The sequence below is a fragment of the Zosterops lateralis genome (genome assembly GCF_965231275.1).
Source record: "Zosterops lateralis genome assembly, chromosome: Z".
In the NCBI taxonomy this organism is placed as follows: domain Eukaryota; kingdom Metazoa; phylum Chordata; class Aves; order Passeriformes; family Zosteropidae; genus Zosterops; species Zosterops lateralis.
The window spans coordinates 12,986,411-13,005,809 of NC_139800.1; the positions used below are offsets into that span (position 1 = coordinate 12,986,411).

Sequence of the window (19,399 nt, forward strand, 5' to 3'; positions counted from 1 at the left end):
AGGTTATTTCATTATTTCTCTGATGCAGCTAAAGTTATTGTTGGACACTCCCTAACTAAACTATGAACTATGAATTTCTTTACAAAACCTGCAGCTGATTTTGTCAGCATATCAAGTGCAGAATGTATTGACCATATTCTTCAGGATAAGTGTAGAGAAACAAAAACTCTTCTCAGTCTCATGGTAGTTCAGCACAGGTTCTCTTACCTAACACTTACTTGTGAGTTCATTGCACCATGAAGAAAAAACTTTGGTTAATAATCAAGCTAGAATGTTCTCATTTGCCACGGTGTCCCTTAAGGGTAACTGCCTTTCTCCCAGTTCCTAGATATTGATTTGTTTTGTTGAAGAGAACTGTCTGATTGAGGACCAGACAGGAGTACAGAGTAATATTGCCTTGGAGGACTTGAAACAGCAATTCAGCATGAGTCTGACTGCACAGAACCTCAAGTGGATGTTCAGTCACTTGCACAGATAAGGAGGCTAAGTGGGTTAATTAAGGTGTGTTTACAAAATACAGTGCATTCCTTTGTACTATTTAAAAAATGTGGGGGAGAAAGCACCACTGATCGAGATGCAGTTTCATGAGGTGTCAAAGCTGATGTGTCCCATCTGTCCTTGTCCTTTATTCCACACCCTTGGCTACATGTTCCTACTTTGTCCTTTAAGCCAGGCCTTACAGTAATACAGTTGGCCACATGAGCATGTGCCTCTGAAAAACCAGTGTTGTGTGGGCATGGCCTTATCTTTTTTGGACAGGTTGGTGTTAAAACTAATGCAAGAAAGGGGTAGTAGGGGGTGGGGAGAAGTGGTAGAAGGACAGGACAGTCAGTCTAGGTTGTCTTGGGTTGCTCTTGAAAGCTGAGCCAAGTTTTGTGAGCCACGCATCCAGTTGAGAAGTAGGTGGTACAGTATCACTGGAGTGGTTAGAAACTTGAAGAGTTTTTTTCCTTTTAGACATAAAATAATATTTTTTCCTGGTCTTAAATATTTATGGCAATTGTTGTAAAAGACACTGATTTGGCTATAAATTCTTTTCTGTTTAAGAAAAACAGGCAGCTTGGTGCTAAAGCTACATGGACCTGGAAGTCTTCAGAATCTGAATTCTTAGGCCTCCAAGCTTAAGCACCCAACTCTAAAATTACCAGTGTGATAAATGCCACACATCAGAACAGTAGTGCAGTGTTACAGACATTGTAAAAAAATATTATGGATTGGGTACCCATCACTTCCATTTGTAGGATAAACAGATTTTTTTTGCTTGTTTAGTCTTAAAAAACCCAATAAAAATATAGCAAATTGATCAACATTTTTTGATTAAACAGACTTCCTTTGCAGAAAAAAAAAGATTTCACTTTCTCCCCTTGGGTACTGTTATTTTATTTTTAACGTTATTTTTCTGTGGGTGGAGGACCATTCTCATAGGGACTTCCTCCCTTTTCTAAGCTGGACCTCCCTTCCTTCCCTTCTTACAGGCTATGTCATCCAGCCAGATGTGATCAAAAAGGCTGTGTTCATTTTACTGTGAATTACTGTAGGTGGTCAGTGGAAACTGCACTGCAACTGGCTTGGACCTACAAATTAGAGATGAAAACTCCTTGTGAACTCAGCATACCTCATGTAACTGCACAAATGTGTGTTGCCCTGTTCTTACAGTTTCAGCTCAAAACTTAAGGCTGTTCCATCCCTGCAATCCCTGCCCAGTAATTCAAGCATCGTTTTTGCCTTTGTCTTCCTCTTTACCCTGTTTACTTTTTTCTTGTTCATATGTATGAAACTTGTTTACCTTTCTTTCATAGACAAAGGCTTCAAATCTTTGGAGTCTCTTTTCCTATTCAACTTTCTTACTACATCGGTAGCTTTCAGGGTTATAAAACTGTAGGATATTTTGGGTGGAGGCGATTTTAAAAGATTATCTCATTCCAATACACCTGCCATGGGCAGGAACACCTTCCACTTGACCAGGTTGCTCCAAGCCCCATCCAGCCTGGTCTGTGGGTTAGCTAGAGTCTATTTGTGTGAGCATTGCAGAACTGTGTCCTTTTGTAAGTCACAGAGCCCTGGAGTGACTGGTTGTTTTCCCTTTATAATTAAAGGAAGATCAGAGGACTGCTGTCTGTTTCTTGCTGCTACCTAACAAAACAGCCCAGAATCTGCTGGTCACTAGTGATTGACAAAATAAGCTGCACAATTTTTACCAGAAAGTAGATAAAAGTAGATAAAATCCAATTCTAATATATTCCAGCCTGAATGATGGGTGACTTCAAATAATAGTCCTTTTTTACTGCTGAAGGTCATGCTTTATAGGATATGAATAACGACTAAGCCATTATGATCCCTTAAGGTATAAAGCTACCTGGTTCAGAAGGGCATCTTGAGGTTACTGCTGGTACTGGCTAGGTGAAAAGGAAAAGAAGGTATACTGAGCAGAGGATAAGGCATGAGAGCTGCTCTACAAGATTGCCTTTTAGCCTGGTGATCTTGCACAAGATCTTGGTCACTCTTTGCTCTAGTTTGGCGAAGCTAATGAGACTGAACATAAGTACATTTCTCTGAAGTTCAGCCTGCCTAAAGGTCATGGAGATGCTTGGGACCTCTGATGGCAAGACTGACCTGTTATGTACATTGGCAGTGGGGTTTTTTTCTGCTTACAGTGGAAAGTTCAGGACTGTTTGCTTACATGTACTAAGTCTCGTCTTTTCTCCCTGTAAAATGAGAAACAGTAAAAATGCTACTATTATTTGGGATAGGTTAATGATCAACCCCTTTACAAAATCTTCTAGTCAACTATTGGAAAACAGTGCATCATTTAGATTGCAGTAAGAATTTTACAGCAATGAAAAAGATGAAAATGGGCAGTTAGTGTAAGATGTGTAACCAGCTTCCTTTTTTTTTTTTTTGGTGTTCTTTCAGTGTAGGCTGTACAGATGAGTTTTGCAGTTGCTTTGAAACTGTTCTCATCTGACCCGTTTATTTGCTTCTCAGGTCAAAAGTTCATTATGTGTTATAGTTCTTGATATTAGATTATAGCAGATTTTTGTGGAACAGGTATTTGTCTGTGAAGTAGTTCACTTCTGCAAAACACAAGCTGCTGCTTAAGTTAATCATGAGCATGTGATATTTCCGTATGTGGAAATCTGGTGACCTGTTTGAGCAGATATGATTGTATCAAATAGGTAATGGGATTACCACTCCATCATCCTGCTGGGTGTGCAGTAGCAGAGTTAAAGACCGGAAGGATGGACTCTTAAATTATGTTAGTGGGATCTTGCCATGGTCTTGAGAGTAAATGCAACTTGGCTCCAGGCATGTGAACGCAGAGCAATCCTTTTGGTCAGAGTGAACGTTCTGAGTTCTTCAGTGTGGCCCCCTTCATGTTTGAAAGGCTACAATTCTGTTTCATGTGTTTCTGTCTGCCATTTGTGCTCAGTCAAGCTTTAGCTCTTCTCTCAGTCATTAAAGCAGACACTGAAGGAGAGAGACCTTTGAGATGTAACTGATTCAATGGTATACTACTCTACTTAATGAAAAACTTTGCTTGAAGTTGAATAAGCTTAATGCCATTTGTATTTTGGTTCACTTTTTCTATATGGGATGGTAACTAACCATCAGTAAGTGTGGACAGTTTTCATATTTCAGATTATTTGTGAAAAAATTTCCCTCTGCTCCATAAGAGGATTTAAAATACTCCTAAACTGCTTTCTTGTGACCATAGCAATCCTCTCAGAAGAGGAGTTGAAAGCTGGGGTGCTACCAATCATGTACAGTTTCGGTATGCACTTCACTGAAGCCTTTGCACTGCAATTCAGCAGCCCAGAGATGGGCCAGGATTTATCACATTGCCACTGGTTCACTCTTGATGTCTTTTCTTCTAATGAAGTATATAGAAATAAGCTTACTTAAAACACCTTTAAGCTACTTACCTGGTAGTCAACAGGTGTCACCAGAAATCAAAGCAATCACTCATCATGTTAACTTCTTTGAGATGTTTTCTGTTCTCAGTACAGCAGGTTGTTTATATACTGAGTAGTGTTTTCTGCTCCAGTAATTGCACTCACCCTCTAATTTACATCTAGAATGTCTATTTGCAGCATTGCATATTACATGGATGTTGGAGAAAATACGAAGTTATTTCTCCTTTTTTACCATGTTTTAAAACAAAATTTACTTTTTGTTTTGTTTAGGGGTTTAGCATTATGTAATTTACCCACTTTAATCTATCACTTGCTGAGTCGATCAAAGGAAAAGGAGAAATTTGGCGTGGTGTTACTTGGTTACAGACTGGACTGGATGATCTTGGAGATCTTTCCGACCTTACTGATTTTATGAGAAAGTAAAAGAAAAAGTTGATTTTCCTAGGGTTATTGCTCCTGCAAATGTGTATTACCTGGCAGGTAGTTCTTATCAGAAATAAGTTAGACCTGAATATAATTATCAGAAGTCTTGGTGGCTTCTTTTACATGACTGTCAGTATAGTATAATGCAAGTTAACTTGTAGGAGAGGGAATTGGTAACATACCACAGCGTGTAAATTCTGAGAGCTATAATTTGTACCCAGGTGTCAGCTATCGTGTTGATAACTTGTATATTTTCATGCAGAAATCTTACAAAGTGAACAAAAGCTGTGTAAATTCAATCTCAAGGTATAATCTCATTACCTGGAGATGCAATCCAAGTGTCCATTAGTGTCCCTACAGTTCTCTTTCCCATTACCTGCATGAAAATTACTTGCATGAAATTTTTGACTCCCTAACCATGACAAAACCTGTGTCTGTTCTTTCTCTTATCTGTAAACACTGACCACATTATAGTGTAGAGAACAAGGCAAATCAGATACAAACCAAGGTCGTGGGGTAGTGGCAGAGGGAGGAGGGATGAAGGGCTACCTGCCCTCAATGACTAATTAGTCATGTGAGGGGCAAAGGCTATTTCTTGTGTGTAATCTTGATTTGGTGGCAACTCACCTTATGGATGGAAGACTTTGAACTTTGTATTTTTTAAAAACATCTATACCTGATGAGGAACCTCAGAGTCATTCTGAAGTAATCTTCTGAAAAAAAATGTCTATAAACAGAATTTGATAAGTGTATGCATTGCATGATACTTGGGAAATTTGAGTTATGCATGTTTGGTAGCTTCCTCCATGCATGATTCGAAATGATTTTTTTTTTTTTTGATTTAACCACATGTATTTCTTGTTTTTGTTTTTTTTTGTTTTCCTTCCCCCAACAGCTGGCTTACCCCTTGGTGTTCTAAACTTGGCCAAAATAAAACCGTATCAGAGAGGCTTTTTCTGTAATGATGACAGCATCAAGTATCCGTTCCATGACAGTACCATCACATCCACTGTCCTCTACACAGTGGGGTTCACCCTGCCCATTTTCTCTGTAAGTAGCTAATATATAGGGAGCTTTGGTGATGGGAATAAAATGTATGCCTTCCAAGAGCTCAGCACTGTAAATGAGTTGAAGACAAGTCTATATAGGCAAAATCCCATATATGTATAGTCATATGCATGTGAAAGGTGCTGTTGCTACTGTTTGCACAGAAAATCTGTAACTAATCTCTAACTGTTAGTGTTGCTAATTTCATTTGTTTTAGGAACAGAAAAAAGTGTACGTAGACTAGGCTTTTATCACTAGAAAGGAAAAACGTCTTCCAAAATATTGCAGAATGATTACATCTCTTGTTCAGAATGGGTTAGTCTGCTAATTTAAACGCTTGTGAAGTTAAAATTTGGCACTGGTAATGCAGTGCACACACCTATATCTGGTTGCTTCCATGTATTTTCTACAAAAATAACCCTAATTTTGACTCAGAAGCTTTTTTAAGCTTGAAAGTAATGCGATTATTCTTTAAGGAAGAGTGGAATAAAATGGGATACAAAGACTGAAAATCTAATTGCTTCTAGAAAAGAGGCTCAGTGTTTTAAAGACCACATGATTTTGACAAAGAACAATTTAATTCTTCAGTAGTTTTTTCTAACAGTATTTTAAGCCTGCTTGTATCCCAGTTTTTAGAGGTTTGAGCTGGTTTGGAGAATCAAAATTTAACTATGCAGAATACTGTTGGACCTGAAGCTATGTCTTTTTTGTCCCTGCAGTACTTGACCAAGCTATATGGTCAAAGATTATGATAATATTTTATTATCTGATTAATATATAAGCGGAATTAATCAGTAAGAAGTATATGAAGTAGTTTAAGGATAGAAGACAGTAATTTAAAACAGATGAACCTGCAGAACTGCGTGAGTTACTCTGGTTTTCCCATTAGTGCTTATTTATTAAAGCTTCCATTAGACCTGTGCAATAAATAGGAGGTTGACACAATTAATCACTAGTATAGTTTCACTTTCCTTAAAAGTTTGTCACTTTGACAAGTACATGTATTTTCAGCACACCTTTGGGAAAACTTATTTTCCAGTAGGTTTCCTATGTACCCTGATTGATATGGGTACAGGTGAATTGCAGCCCTGTGCACTTTTGGACTTTTAAAGAAATGTTCTAGGTGCAGTTCAATAATCTGTTGAATTGCATAATTTTAAAATTATAATTCATTTTTAGATTTGAAGTTGTTGCTGTAATATAAAGTCAATGAAGAGTGTTTTGTTTTTTGGTTTTTTTCCTGGCTCTAAAGCCATGAAGAAACATCTGACTTAGAGCTAATTCACATGAAAGTCTGAACATTTAAAGACTGGTGTGGACTATTATAATTTTAGATAACCTTTGTAGTGAAAATTACAGCTTAAAATTACATGTGTCAGTAATTCCAGTGTATTCTGATATTTTTCTGCTATGGGACTTTTGTAGGAGTCACACAGTGGATTTTCATTGCTTGTCTTTGTTCAGGAGGCTAGAGTTTGTAATTGGAATAACCACTTCTAGTCTCTGTGCTGAGATGTTTAAAAAAAAAAGTTCTAGAGCACTTATAATTGTTATAATTAAATCTAACCAGGTAATTTGCTTTTCAGTCTGAACGTTTTCCAAACCTTAAAGCACCTGCTTGCTGTTGTTAACCTGGCTCTCCTAATCTCAGTTCTAGATGTAGAGAGTTTTTTAGTCTCATGCAAGAGATGAAAAATCTTCCACAGCTACTGAGAGCTAAGGGCTAGAGTAAGTTGTGCAGCTGAAGAGTATGAGACATGGGATATCCCACCTTCCTGAATTGAAAGTGGGCTCCAGTTGAATGGTTTCTGTCTTCATGATTGATCTTTGTTCAAAATGGACGAAGTTCATTCAATTTCAAGGTTCAAAATTCAAAGTTTTATCAGTCTGGGAATCTGAATTCAGATTGTGTTTTTTTTGTTGTTTTGATCTGACTCACTGGAGGCTTGAGACTTTTTCCAAAAGATTTTTTAAGTAGTGTGTTCCAGATTCAATACCCTCAACAGGAACACAGCTCACTCATGAAAGACTTTTGGGAAATAACTAATTATCCCACATCTAGTAAAAATTGTTGTCCTGACATGAGACTTTACTGAAAGGGACAGAATCCTCAATGAAGGAATTGATGACAAAAAATTTCATCTAGAGTTGATAAATTATGCTTTTGTACATACGTTCCTTCCTAATCAGACAACCTCAAACATGATACTTATTCCTAAGTGGTAGGACTCATTTTTATGCATATGCCCCTTGCTGCACAATGGGCCTGCTTGTCTTCAGACTGTAATAAGAAATGGCCTGAACATCTTGCTGTATAATAACAATTATAGTACTAAAAGGTTGTTTTAGGGTAGGCCTGTAATGGAATAAAAAACATCTTTGAAGAGAAAAAAAAAACCCAAAGCCAAAAAGCCCCCAAAATACACAGATATTTTGTTAAGTCTCTTGTACATAAACTAAGTTGCATGATCATGAATTTGTTTTTGTAGCATTTTATGAAGATTTACAAGATGTGCTAGAAACTCAAGAATCTTAAAATATAAAAAAATACTTTTAGGAATCATAATTCTGTTTGTAGCTCTGAACCCTTTCTGTTACCATTGCCACCTTTTATCCAGAAATAAAATGTCTGAGTAATTCATATTTATTCTTTTCGAAGTGCTGCTTCTTAGCATGATGCTTCTCAATTTCCCAAATAGTTCTCTTTGTCTGGATGGGAACCACAATTTTTGTATTATAATTTTTTTGAGGTTTAAGGTCAAACAAGTCTTGGTAGTGGTCTAGAAGTCTGAATCTCTCTAGATGGCTTAGGCTGGTGTCTAGAGCAGCCCACATTCATTATATCTGACATTTAAGAAGCCCCAGAAGATCCTTCTATTTTACTAAGTGTTTTAGATATATTTAGATAGTAATTCTGTGTAATTTAAAGGCCATGACTAGGCACTGTCCATGGCTTGCAGCTCTAGGAGTATTTGGAAATGTGCTTGTTCTGGCATTTTTGGTCTTCAGTTGTCTGCATGAGGCCAACTCTTTCAAGTATAAATGACAAATTTTTGTCAATATCTTTTCCAGTGAGGTCCATCCATGTCTATTTGTGGATGGCCTGTTCAGTTGGGCTTTTCTGGTAACTTCATCTCCAAATTGATTTTTTTTTTTTCCTCCAGTCATCTTGTTTATTCAGACTGCTTCCTTCAGTGACACTCATGCACCTTCCCTTAGCTCCAGGGGTAGGTGACCCTGGGGGAGGGAAAAGCACAGAGCAAGGAAAACTTCTCTAAAAGAAACATCCTTCTCACCAGGGCAGTAGAACAACAGAGCAACTGAGAGTTGCTGAGTTTTCTCTGCTCCCTTTTCTAGGATTTCTATGGTTCCCTGCCAAGGCTTTGCCTGGCAGTTCTGTCCCAGAGCTGAAGGCTCATAAGCCACTGGTAAGTTTCTATTACATGATGGGCTGATATAGAGAGAAGAGTTCAGAACTTCAAACTCAGGCAAAGGCCTGCACTGAGTTTTTGGGAGACAAAGTAGTTCTCCACAGCTTGTTGCTACCAAAACAAGTAATGCAGGTGCTGATGTTCCTTACAGGGAAGTGTTCATTAGTAAACACAAGTTTGGTTAAGTCATTTCTCTGGGATAAGCACTGCTGTTTGGAACTCCTTTGAGAGAAGGGAACATGATGTAGCCTTGAACATATTCAAAAGATATTTGGATAGTCAAGTTACAGTGATTTCTAAGTAGTTTGAACAACCAAGAAGAGTCTGAATCAAAACATTCCTAGGTTTGGTGTGGCAAAATGTCCTCAGTTTCATAATGACTTTCCAAAAAGGACCTAGGTAGCTTTGCTCCTGTGCCAGCTTTAACCTATTAGGCATTAGGCTTAATGTTTTTGGGAATGTGTGATTATACCACATGTAACAATACTCTGACTGAAACTTTCCCTCCTACAGATTAGCACAATCATCCTTTAGAGTCAACTTAATGATTTCTTTTATGCAAAAGAAATTGATCTTTTATGCTGTTTATAAAAGGGATGCATTTTGAAGGGAAAATTTTATTGGCAGCAGCTATTAGATTGACCAACATAAACACTCAGTGAGCTATTTTTCTATGTCTTCATGGACAAATGTAGTTACTGCTGTGATAGAGATTAATAAATCGGGATTAATGAAGCCTATTGAAGACTGTCGATTTGTAGATGTGCTTTTCACTTTTTCAGCAGTGTCAAAGCTTTATGACCCACTGTTGTTAGTTTTGCAACTAATTGAAATTAAAATTGTTGTTTGACACTAGAGTGGACTTCAACTTGACTCTTAGGTTTCAAGTTACTTGTAGGAGGTTTTATTGTGCTTGAGCAGGACTGCCTCTTACCTGGTAACTTTTTGAAAAGGTACTCATGTTTTATCTTCATTGTGTTTTTTGGTATATTTATGGCATTGGGAACTTTTTTGGGGGATGCTGTTGAACTTCATAATCTGTCAGGAGTTCTACTTGGTATTAACTGTTCATCTATTTGATATTAACTGTACTACTACAGATCAGCATTATCTCCAAACCCAACCTTGTTCTGAGGAATAAACTGCTAATTTTTTGGTTCTCTTTTTAAAGTCAACATAGTAATAATAATCCATGGTTTTACTCTGTGAAGGTTTAATGTGCAGGGTAATATACTTTATTGACTTGTTGAATTGATGAGTAATTCCTGACTGAGGTCAGTGCTGTAGGCCAGATGCTGAGAAGTAGCAGCATCCAGCTTTTGGCTTCACTTTTTGACCTGTCCATGGGTGTGGGTGTTCTGGTGGGCTTGAAATCAGGTGATGAAAGATCTGAGGAGCACCATTTGCCTCTGTTACTTTGTACGAATCACTCTTATTAAGTGCGGTTGTATTTTAAGTGAATAAACTGTAGCAACTTGCTTGTTAGTCCTGTGGACTTGGTACTGTACTTTCCTTAACCCCTCAGGTACATTTCTTAGTACAGTGATGGAAAATGCACATAGTGTTTGAGTAAAACAGTTGGCATTTTGACAGTGGGAGGAGCTCCAGACAAGGACTTTTAAAATGCTGAGTGAAGCTTGGTCGTGGCTATGAGAAAGCCAAGCAGTCACATTGATATAGAGGAGTTTTTAAAGTATTATTTAGTAGAGTATATAAGAGTAAAATGGACTAGGGAGAAATGTAGGTAGAGGGAATTGCAGCTTATTTAAGTCTTGTAATTTAAGGAAAAAACGCCTAAACCCAAACAGTCTGTGGCATAGATTTTTCTTTCTATCAAGTCTGTTAACACACAGTTATTAACAATGTGTTGCTGACATATGGGACTCATACTAGAGACTGGAGAGGGTGTCAAAAAAGGGAAGCAACTCCACTAGGAACCAGAGACAAGCAACAGGGAAAGTAAGACAGAGAGTGCTTTTTGTGCTGCCTCCTCTGTTTCCCTTTGTCTGGCTCACATCATTGTACCTCTTTCTCTTCTGCCTTGTGCAAGGAAATGCACATGCAAAGAGATTGGTTTTACCCACATTTTCAGGAGAAAGCTGAATGTCAAAAAAATGGAACCATTGGTGTTAGTGAACTGTGGCGTGATGGTTCATTTCCTGGTTGGTGCTCTCCTGAACTCTAAAACTCCTCTGAGAAAGTAGCACTCTTCTTATACTGAGGAGAAGCCAAAGTCTTAACTTAATCTTCAGAGAGGTTTTGACACCCTACCCAACTTTCACAAAATGTGAGCAGTTATATCAGCTCAAAAGTTTTATCTAAGCTTTTGCAAAACACAGTTTTCCAGGCAGTATTTCTAATGCAATGAATATTGTGGATGTTTTTGCTGATGGAATTAGTAATAAAATACCTACAGCATATTTGGGGGAAATGTTAACTTCTACTTTCTATATTAACTTCTGGTGTAAAAAACCTTAAACCTCAAAATATTACTTACACTTTTTAAAAAATAAGTCTAGGTATTATCACTTTCAGTTTAAAGCTACAGCAATGAAGACGGCAGTAGATAACAGCACAAAAGTGGTGGCTGTTTTTGAGGTGCTGAGAAAGAAGACAACAGTCTTTTAAACTTTGTTTTGTTTCTGAACTCTAGAGAAAGATTATTACTGCCCACTACTTGAGCACAGATGCTGAAAGCTGCTTTGTCAGAAACATACCCACTGTTTCCTGGTGTCAATCACATCTGTTCTTATATTAATCCCTGTGATAAATAAGGATGATGGAGAACTCAGGCTAAGGCAGCAATTTTTTAGAAAATCTCATTATTCGGATCTATATATTTGAATGTTTACTTCAGCCAAATATTAAGAAACTAAATAGCTGTGGAAAAGTTTATGGAGAATGTTAGGTAGTTATGGAGAAAGAATCCTTAAATTAACAAATAATTAATTAAACAGAGAGGTGAGCAGTAGGAGTAGGTGCTCCTTGTCCTTTGCAGAGAAAGAAGATGTCAAGTAGAGCTCTCTGGGACTCTGCCCTGTTCAGTGTAGTCATAAATGCCCTGAAGGAGGGAGAGCGGGTGCAGTGAGGCAGCAAAGTAGGGAACTCAGAGCAATAAATACAAAAGATGGCAGTAACATAGCTGGTGAAACACAGCGTGGATAAATGCCAAGTGATATCCCTCCTGAGTAGAGTGGGAAGGACAACTCGAGGGAAGTGTATGGTCTGATGTTCTCCCTCTTCAAAGGGGTAATGTCCAGCTTTAGTGGAGAGAACAACTTTATGCCCAATGAAGGCACCTAACCAAGATTAGAAATTTGGAAAGAAACAGACCTGTGTTATGCAGGATATTTATGGGAAAAACCTAACATAATCAGTCAGAAATCACTCCAGTTTATGAGGAAAACAAATTCATTATACTGTAGGAGTCAGACTTTTGGACAAGGGTATAGTAATTGTTTAATATATGTAGTCTTATCAGTTGAGCTACTTGTGTTTCTACTCCAAGTATTCTGATTGAAACATTTCTGAGCCTGTATTTCTCCTATATCTTTATTACCAACTGTGGTTTAAGTTCCTTAATTCTTGGTTGCTTGTTGGATCAGTATTGCTCCTTCTTCTAGTATCTAGTGTGTATGCACTTGGCTGATTTACAGCCCTTAGACTCTGCTGAACTATGCAAAACCAAACTCTTGTTTTTGAGATGATGAGGAATGTGTCCTAGCAGTCCTTCTCTGTCTGCACTTAAGACATATGCATTAAAACCAAATGTATTTGCCAATTCTGGCTGAATACTGTTTTGGAAGAAATTACTTGGCAAGTGGTTAGAAGTGTTAATGCCTCTGAAAAGACTTGTCTAATGGTCATGCTATTATACTGATATACAACCACCACAGGAAGCACATTATTTTCCCCCTGCTATTTTGACAAGCTCCCAACTCAACAGAGTTGTTTAACCTGCAGATGCATGACTCGGAACTCATTACTGCACAAATCTCCATATGTTCTCTTGCCTCAGTCTTTGAGGGTTGTTTTGCAGGCAGAACTGGCTGGCCTTGATCTTCCACTGTATCAAAGAATTGCCAGCTCTGTCAGCAGTACATCTGCTAGTTATTCATTAAGAATGCATATGTGCTGCATAACACCAAGTTGTTGGCTTTATCCTTGAGATTGCCCTACAGGTAACCTCTTCCCAACCTTATAATTCCTCCTGACATGACATGTGGTCATTTTCCTTTTAGGTAATTTCTTCACTGTGTTTCAACTAGCTTAGAAGATGAAGTGTATGTCAGGGAAACTTTTTGGTATTGTCATATGAGAAGTATTCAGTAGAGAGCCTTTACTGCTCCTCTGTTGTCTCCCTTCTTACATGGAAGCTTCTGCTTTCAGGGAAAACTGTGCAAAATGGGTGTTTGTAGGATATTGTAGGACCTTTCTTTTAACTGAATGTGGTGACATGACTGTGGCAGATGAGCAGGATTTCTTCTCACAGTGATCTGCTCTTGAATCTTTGCTACTTTTTCTTGAGAAACTGCTTTAGATGTTTGTGAATAAGTCTACTGTCAAAGTACACTGCTTCCTGTACTACAGTAAATATTTTTTCCTCAGTTGTATCTGTGATATTAAGGACATTGACACTAGTGATGGTGGTACCATTATAAAGACAAGTATCATTTGGTATCTTCAGTCATATCCTGTCTACCTGTACCAGGAGCTTCCATGCTTAGAAAATTGCTGCTGTGATGCAAAAACTTATCCTTGTCTTCTGGAATTATGATATCTGTCAGGGTGGAAAAGTAACATATCTATCACAGCTATAGAGAAACCCTACTGTTTTACTTGATATAATAAGAAGCTTTGTGAGTTCATCACTTAACGACCGTTCTTCTACTTGTTTGTTCTGCTGGCAGTAATGAAAAAGCTTAACTATTTTTCCTGTTCCTTTTTTGTCTTAAAAGGAAACTTCCACTGCAGAAAATATTTAAGCCATATATTTGAAATAATTTTGATTTGTTTGTAGTAATGAAAACCCCTTGAAAACCTAAAAAAGCAGACTTTGCTGATTTATTTTAAACATAACAGGACCCTGAGTTTTGTGAAAAGGTTCTCTTATTGGCTTCTCATGTCAGAAACACTTGACGCCCCTCTGGTTTGACTTCTACTTTTCTGCTCTTTCCCACCAGTTAATAATAGTGAAGTCAATCCATGCGTGTTTAAAAGAGGTAAATTAAACCTACTTCATGGAGCATGTTCTGAGGGATCAGGTATTGACATTGGAGAATACTTTAACCAAAAAGACACCCAAAGCCACTGGCATGGTTTTTCAGGCTAATGACTGCCTTGGATTGAGCCAGAGGTAAATTACAGATGTTACAGTTCTGTGACTTCATGATACAGTTCAAAAGTGTTAAATTAATCTGATCAGTTTTATTGTAATCTGTTTTTAGAAATTAAAACTTTTCTCTCAAGCTTTCATGGACCGTATATATTTTCAACACTGAAAGGTGCTAAGAACAGCAATAAGATAAATGACTGGTGGAATTACTTCTTGAATGTGTTGTCAGTTGGGGAAACTGAAGAAACACTTGTTATGTTTACTGTATAAGGTTTAGTAGTAGTATTGTATTTCAGTGCATAGCTCTTCTATTTAATAGTTACTTAATTGCAACTTAATGACTACCACAGATACTCAGAACTTTTAAGACTCTAAAGGCGGTGAAAAGAAATTATGAAAGAGAAGACAATTTTATTTTAGCTGTTCATACTTGCTTACAAAGCCAAACAAAAACAAACCTGGAGTTGTTTGGTGTTTTGTTTCCATGATCTGCATACAGGAAGATGCAATTACATGCTAATTGCATTGTGATCATAATATTGCTGAAGAATAAGCGCACACATTTCGAGCAGCTTCACTCAGCATGGAAGAACACAGATCCTCTCTGCATGAGGGGCTTTGTTCCTGTGATCCACACACCATTGCTTTTTATTTCTGATTTAGTAGATAGAAGTTACATTTCAAAAAGCTCCCCCTCTGGATAACCCCATCATTCTGAAAATTTTCAATCTCTCACCTTCAGAAGCTGAAACATCCAGGTATGGGTTAAAGGAAATGAAAAGTAAGGTACCATGACACCATTATTCACAGAGCAGGTCTTTACAATGGGCGATGCAGAGCTAGTGATTTGATGTCAGTGACACTAACTATAAACACAGGTGTTTGTGGCAGTGTGCTGAAGCTGTGATAAGGATTTTTGGGCTGAACTTAATTTTGTGAACAACTGCTTTACCACGATAATCAAAACTACCAACTCCAAAGAAGTAACCATGTAAATAATTAAGAAACTCTTATCTGTATATGCCTAATTCTTTACATTTGGAGCTTCAAACAATACATTTTTCTCAAATACTCAGTCTTGAATATTGACATTAGTATGTGTGCAGGGCAAATGAAGTTTTCATTCAATACCTAATTTGTAGGATAAATGGTGTTGAAAACACCACAGCATTATGTTGATGAGTCACCTTCCCTCACCATGGCTGCACATGCTTCTGTCTCATCCTTGACCCAAGTCAGCCAAATACTAAACAATTAATTCTGTATCATGACATGTGTCACAATACCAACACAAGGGGAGGGAAAAAATGAGGTCTGGACTGTAGTGTTTTTCAGAACCCTGATATTCTTCCTATTAAGAGAAAGGAGAGGAATTTTTTTTCCTAGTAGGAAAGGCTGCATTTTTTCACTGTACTGCAGAGTCCAGCTCCCAGGCTCTGTGATGACTGGTATCTGAATAGTGCAGTGTTTTGGTGTGGCTCTGGCTTGGCTCTTTGCCCAACCTGCTGTCCTTCTGCTTTGTTGGTGTGCTTGGAAGGCTTCCAGAGCTGTGTCAGTTGTAGTCCCAATGACACAGAATTGGAAGCAACCCCTCTTGGCAATGACAGTGGGTTTTTTCTGCCACTTTTGCTATTGATTTCATGACTGCAGCAGTAGAGAGGGTGCATGGTTCTTTGCAACAGGCTTAGCTGGAATTCATGGGCCCACGTGATAGAGTCATAACTGCCTGATCAAGGAATAAGATCGTTCACCAGAGTTCATTCAGGGAAATTTTCACCTTTTGAGCCTTTAGTTTATTTGTTCTTCTGTTTTCAAACCAAAGTATTCTTACAAGCACTTCATGGTGTGCGGAACAAAACTGATGGCAAATCGTTGGTAAAATCCCAGTTGTATCACTTGGTGGTCCCAGGAGTCAGGCTTAGTTTGGAGGACTTCATAGGTGGAGGGAAAGAGGGAATAGGATTGGGAAGGATCCTAGGTATCTTATCTGACAGTTCTCTTGATGCTTGGTTGGTATCTTTTTTTACTCACTTTTTCTCCTGCTCTTTACATCTTTACTTTTATTTGCACATGCTTATTTGGAGCTAGCTGTGTATCTGGAAGGGAAGAGGTAGACTATGCCTTGGCACAGAGGTCTTGAGGGGAGAATTGAGACTACAGCCACGTTTATTTCTGCTGGGAAGGAAGGATGGAGACTGTTTTTATGTTTCTGATCCCTTACTGTCAGATGGGAGTATCTCCTCCACGTAATTTTTGTTGTGTAACTTTAAAGTGGTATGCATTTTATGTGCAACACAGCAGAATTTTCAGCATAAAGTCAAGGGCTTTTGTGCTACTGGGCTGTACATGCTTAAGCTAAAGAAGATTATTTATTGTTTTGTTAAACATTTTTTGAAGTCCTCCACTGCTTGTTTTCCATAGAGCCACTTTTCCAAGAGTATTCATCCCTGTACACAAGCAGATATTGTGCAGATATTGTATATGTGTTAAGGATGGAGGATTGAGATTTAGAAATGGGATTCTATTAGTTTGTGATAATTTGCATCCTAATTTGAGGTTTTTTTAAAAAAACACTTTTGCTGTTCAAATGACTAGTCTTGGTTTGTGTTGTGGGTACCTTGATGTGCAATAGCATGCAGCATTGTGCATCTTAGTAAGTCTTGTGTTCTGTAGGTATTAGGGTGAGCCAAAGGCATCCTCTTCGGTGGAAGAGGTGGGAATAAAATCTCCATGCCTTGAGGCTGTAGGGCTTGTGCAGTGACCCTGTTGTTCTAGGAAGATATCCAGTGTGTGAGGAAGTGAGGGGGTCGCATGGCTATGCAATTTCATCTTCTCTGTATTCTCAAAAACTCCCTCTGCACTTGTATTCCTGAAAAGCACCTCCTTTTCTGCTTTAATGAAATGCAATTTATGCTCTTCTGACTTGTAAAGCTGTCCAGAGAAGGTGTACAGGGGCAGCTGTTGCTCACTGGAATATAAAGAAATATTTGATAATTGTGCCAGTAGCAGCAGATTGAGCACTTCAGTGGTTGTCACTGAACTATTTAATCAGTCATGGTTTTGGCATGCTTCCACACTTGAAGTGCCACAAATGTGAAGATGAGGGGAATCCTGCCCTGCTCTCCTTCATTCAGCAACCCTTCCTGGAAGCTATAAAGTCAAGGCAGTAGTCATTGGCCAAGGGAAGTGCATAACCTTCTAACTTCCTGCATGCTCATTCCTCTTTATGCACTTCTCTTTGGAAATGTGGGGGTATGATCATCGCCAGTTTGTTTTGGTTTTGTAATGTATTTTGTATTCCTTTTTGCCAGCTGGCTTGCCTTTTGCAATTCTCAGTTCACGACGTACCCCCTTCCAGAGAGGCGTTTTCTGTAGTGATGAATCCATCCGGTATCCATACAAAGAGGACACCATTTCTTATAAATTGTTAGCAGGAATAATTATTCCTTTCAGTATAATTGTTGTAAGTTAAACTTTTCTTCATTGCTTTTAATTTCAGCGGGGGTGGGGAAGAGGGAGGAGGGGTAATCTTTTAATACAGATTTACAAAAATGTATTCTCCAAGTTTTCTCAACCTTAAAATAATGGTCTTAGGCTAGGTGCTAAAGCAGTAGAAATGGTAGTCTAGCAAGAATAACTAAAAGGTTTTCTATAACTGAAGTAAAATAGCTAGAATTATAGAACAGAAAAATAATACCTTAGAACCTTAGAACTATGGTGGCTTAATTCTATAATCTGAGAGATAAAAACTTCTTAACAGATTTGTTGAAAATAAAACTAATGTGTTGTGACTGTCACAAATCTTTTTATTTCAGGACTCACTGCTTTCCAGAATATCAGTATGCATGACCTATTAAGTCAGCATTTTTTATCTGCGACAGAATCTTTGGGAATACTTCTGTATGTGGAAGTGTAACAACAGATACTAGCCTATTTTAGAGAAAGATTATGGCTTCCAGTCAGATGTTATCAAAAGCATAACTAGAATAAAAAGAATAAGTAGATGTGGAGTTTTTCCCTGGATATTTCCCTGAAGGTCAGGATAAAATTCTGGGTCTATTTGTATTTCAATTACTGCAGGGGCTCACTTCATACTGCACCTAACCTGGCTGAAAACAGGGTAGTTTTCTTCTTTCCTCCTCTTTACACTAGATCAGTGAGCTGGACAGATTGTCTCTGTGACTACCAATTTGGGATCTCTGCCCACAGCTCCCAGTTCAGCTGAACTGTCTGAAGCATATAATGACTCTCCATCCCTAAAATTTAATTATATGCTGTCAACTGAGGTAACCTAATAACTCACTATGGATGGACAAAAGTTGAGGTCCTCCTATTACCCTGTCTGTTGCCACCTCTTGTGGCTTGTCTGAGCCAGGATCAGCTGGTGAAATTCCTTAGCTTGGCAGAAGACAGCAGCTTTCTTTGACTACATGGAGTGCAAATTGCTCTTGGAAGAATACCCATGCTGGGCAAAATGTAGTTGGGATATGTCCTCATGAGCAGAGGGGACAGTGGGACCTTTTCAGTTAACCATTTCATGTCCTAAGTCTGATGGGACTGAACTGACTGCAGTTCCTACAATGGCCCTTCAACAGGGGCCTCAAGATCCCTGCCTAGATGTGCTAAAAAACTTCAGTCTCCACTGATGGTTCTGTTGCCTAACATCCAAACTCATCAGAGCCACACTTTTAACAGAGTTAAAACTTTCTTAAGCCAAATAAGATTTTTAGGCATATAAATATTTATCCAAGTATATTTAGGAGCCAAAAATGAAAAGGCACAGCTAAATGTAATCCTCAGTATTGACCAGCTGTTTCTCTGGGCTAATGGGTTTAAGTCAGGAGGGATATTATGACAATCTAACTCTGCCTTGCATAGGGATTGCATGGATTTTTATCAAGGTTCCAGCATAGAGGTCAGCTTGCTCATATTTGCTCTTAATGGTTTTTTATTTGCAAGTCTAGAAATATGTTCTGAGAATTAAAACTGTGACTTGCCTCGTTTCCCTCTTCTTGGAAAAGCTGCTTCAAAAACTTAAATGCTTCTGGAGCAGATGAAATTTTGGGTGGGGAGATCGTTTGTGTATTCTCTTAACTGGCAAGTGGTTTATACTAAAGATCCTCCCTTTAAGATGAAACTTTTTTTTCACCCTTTTACTACCTTTGGGTAGTGAGTGTTACCTGAGAGCATCAGTGCTTGGTCACAACTGAAGCCCATATAGCTTATTTCTAGAGCAGTTAAAACAGCTG

General features: G+C 38.3%; 1 protein-coding gene across 2 annotated transcripts in view; it reads left to right on the forward strand.

Annotated features, from left to right (window-relative positions):
• The window catches only part of PLPP1 (phospholipid phosphatase 1), a 62,409-nt gene that overhangs the window by 10,849 nt on the left and 32,161 nt on the right, over positions 1-19,399 (forward strand). Inside the window, exon 2 of one of the 2 annotated variants that reach the window (XM_083883215.1) lies at positions 17,462-17,613. In XM_083883215.1, coding sequence (XP_083739341.1) covers positions 17,462-17,613 — 152 coding nt within the window. Of the gene's footprint in view, positions 1-5,232; positions 5,388-17,461; positions 17,614-19,399 lie in introns of both variants that reach the window. The other variant, XM_083883214.1, reaches the window with a different exon arrangement.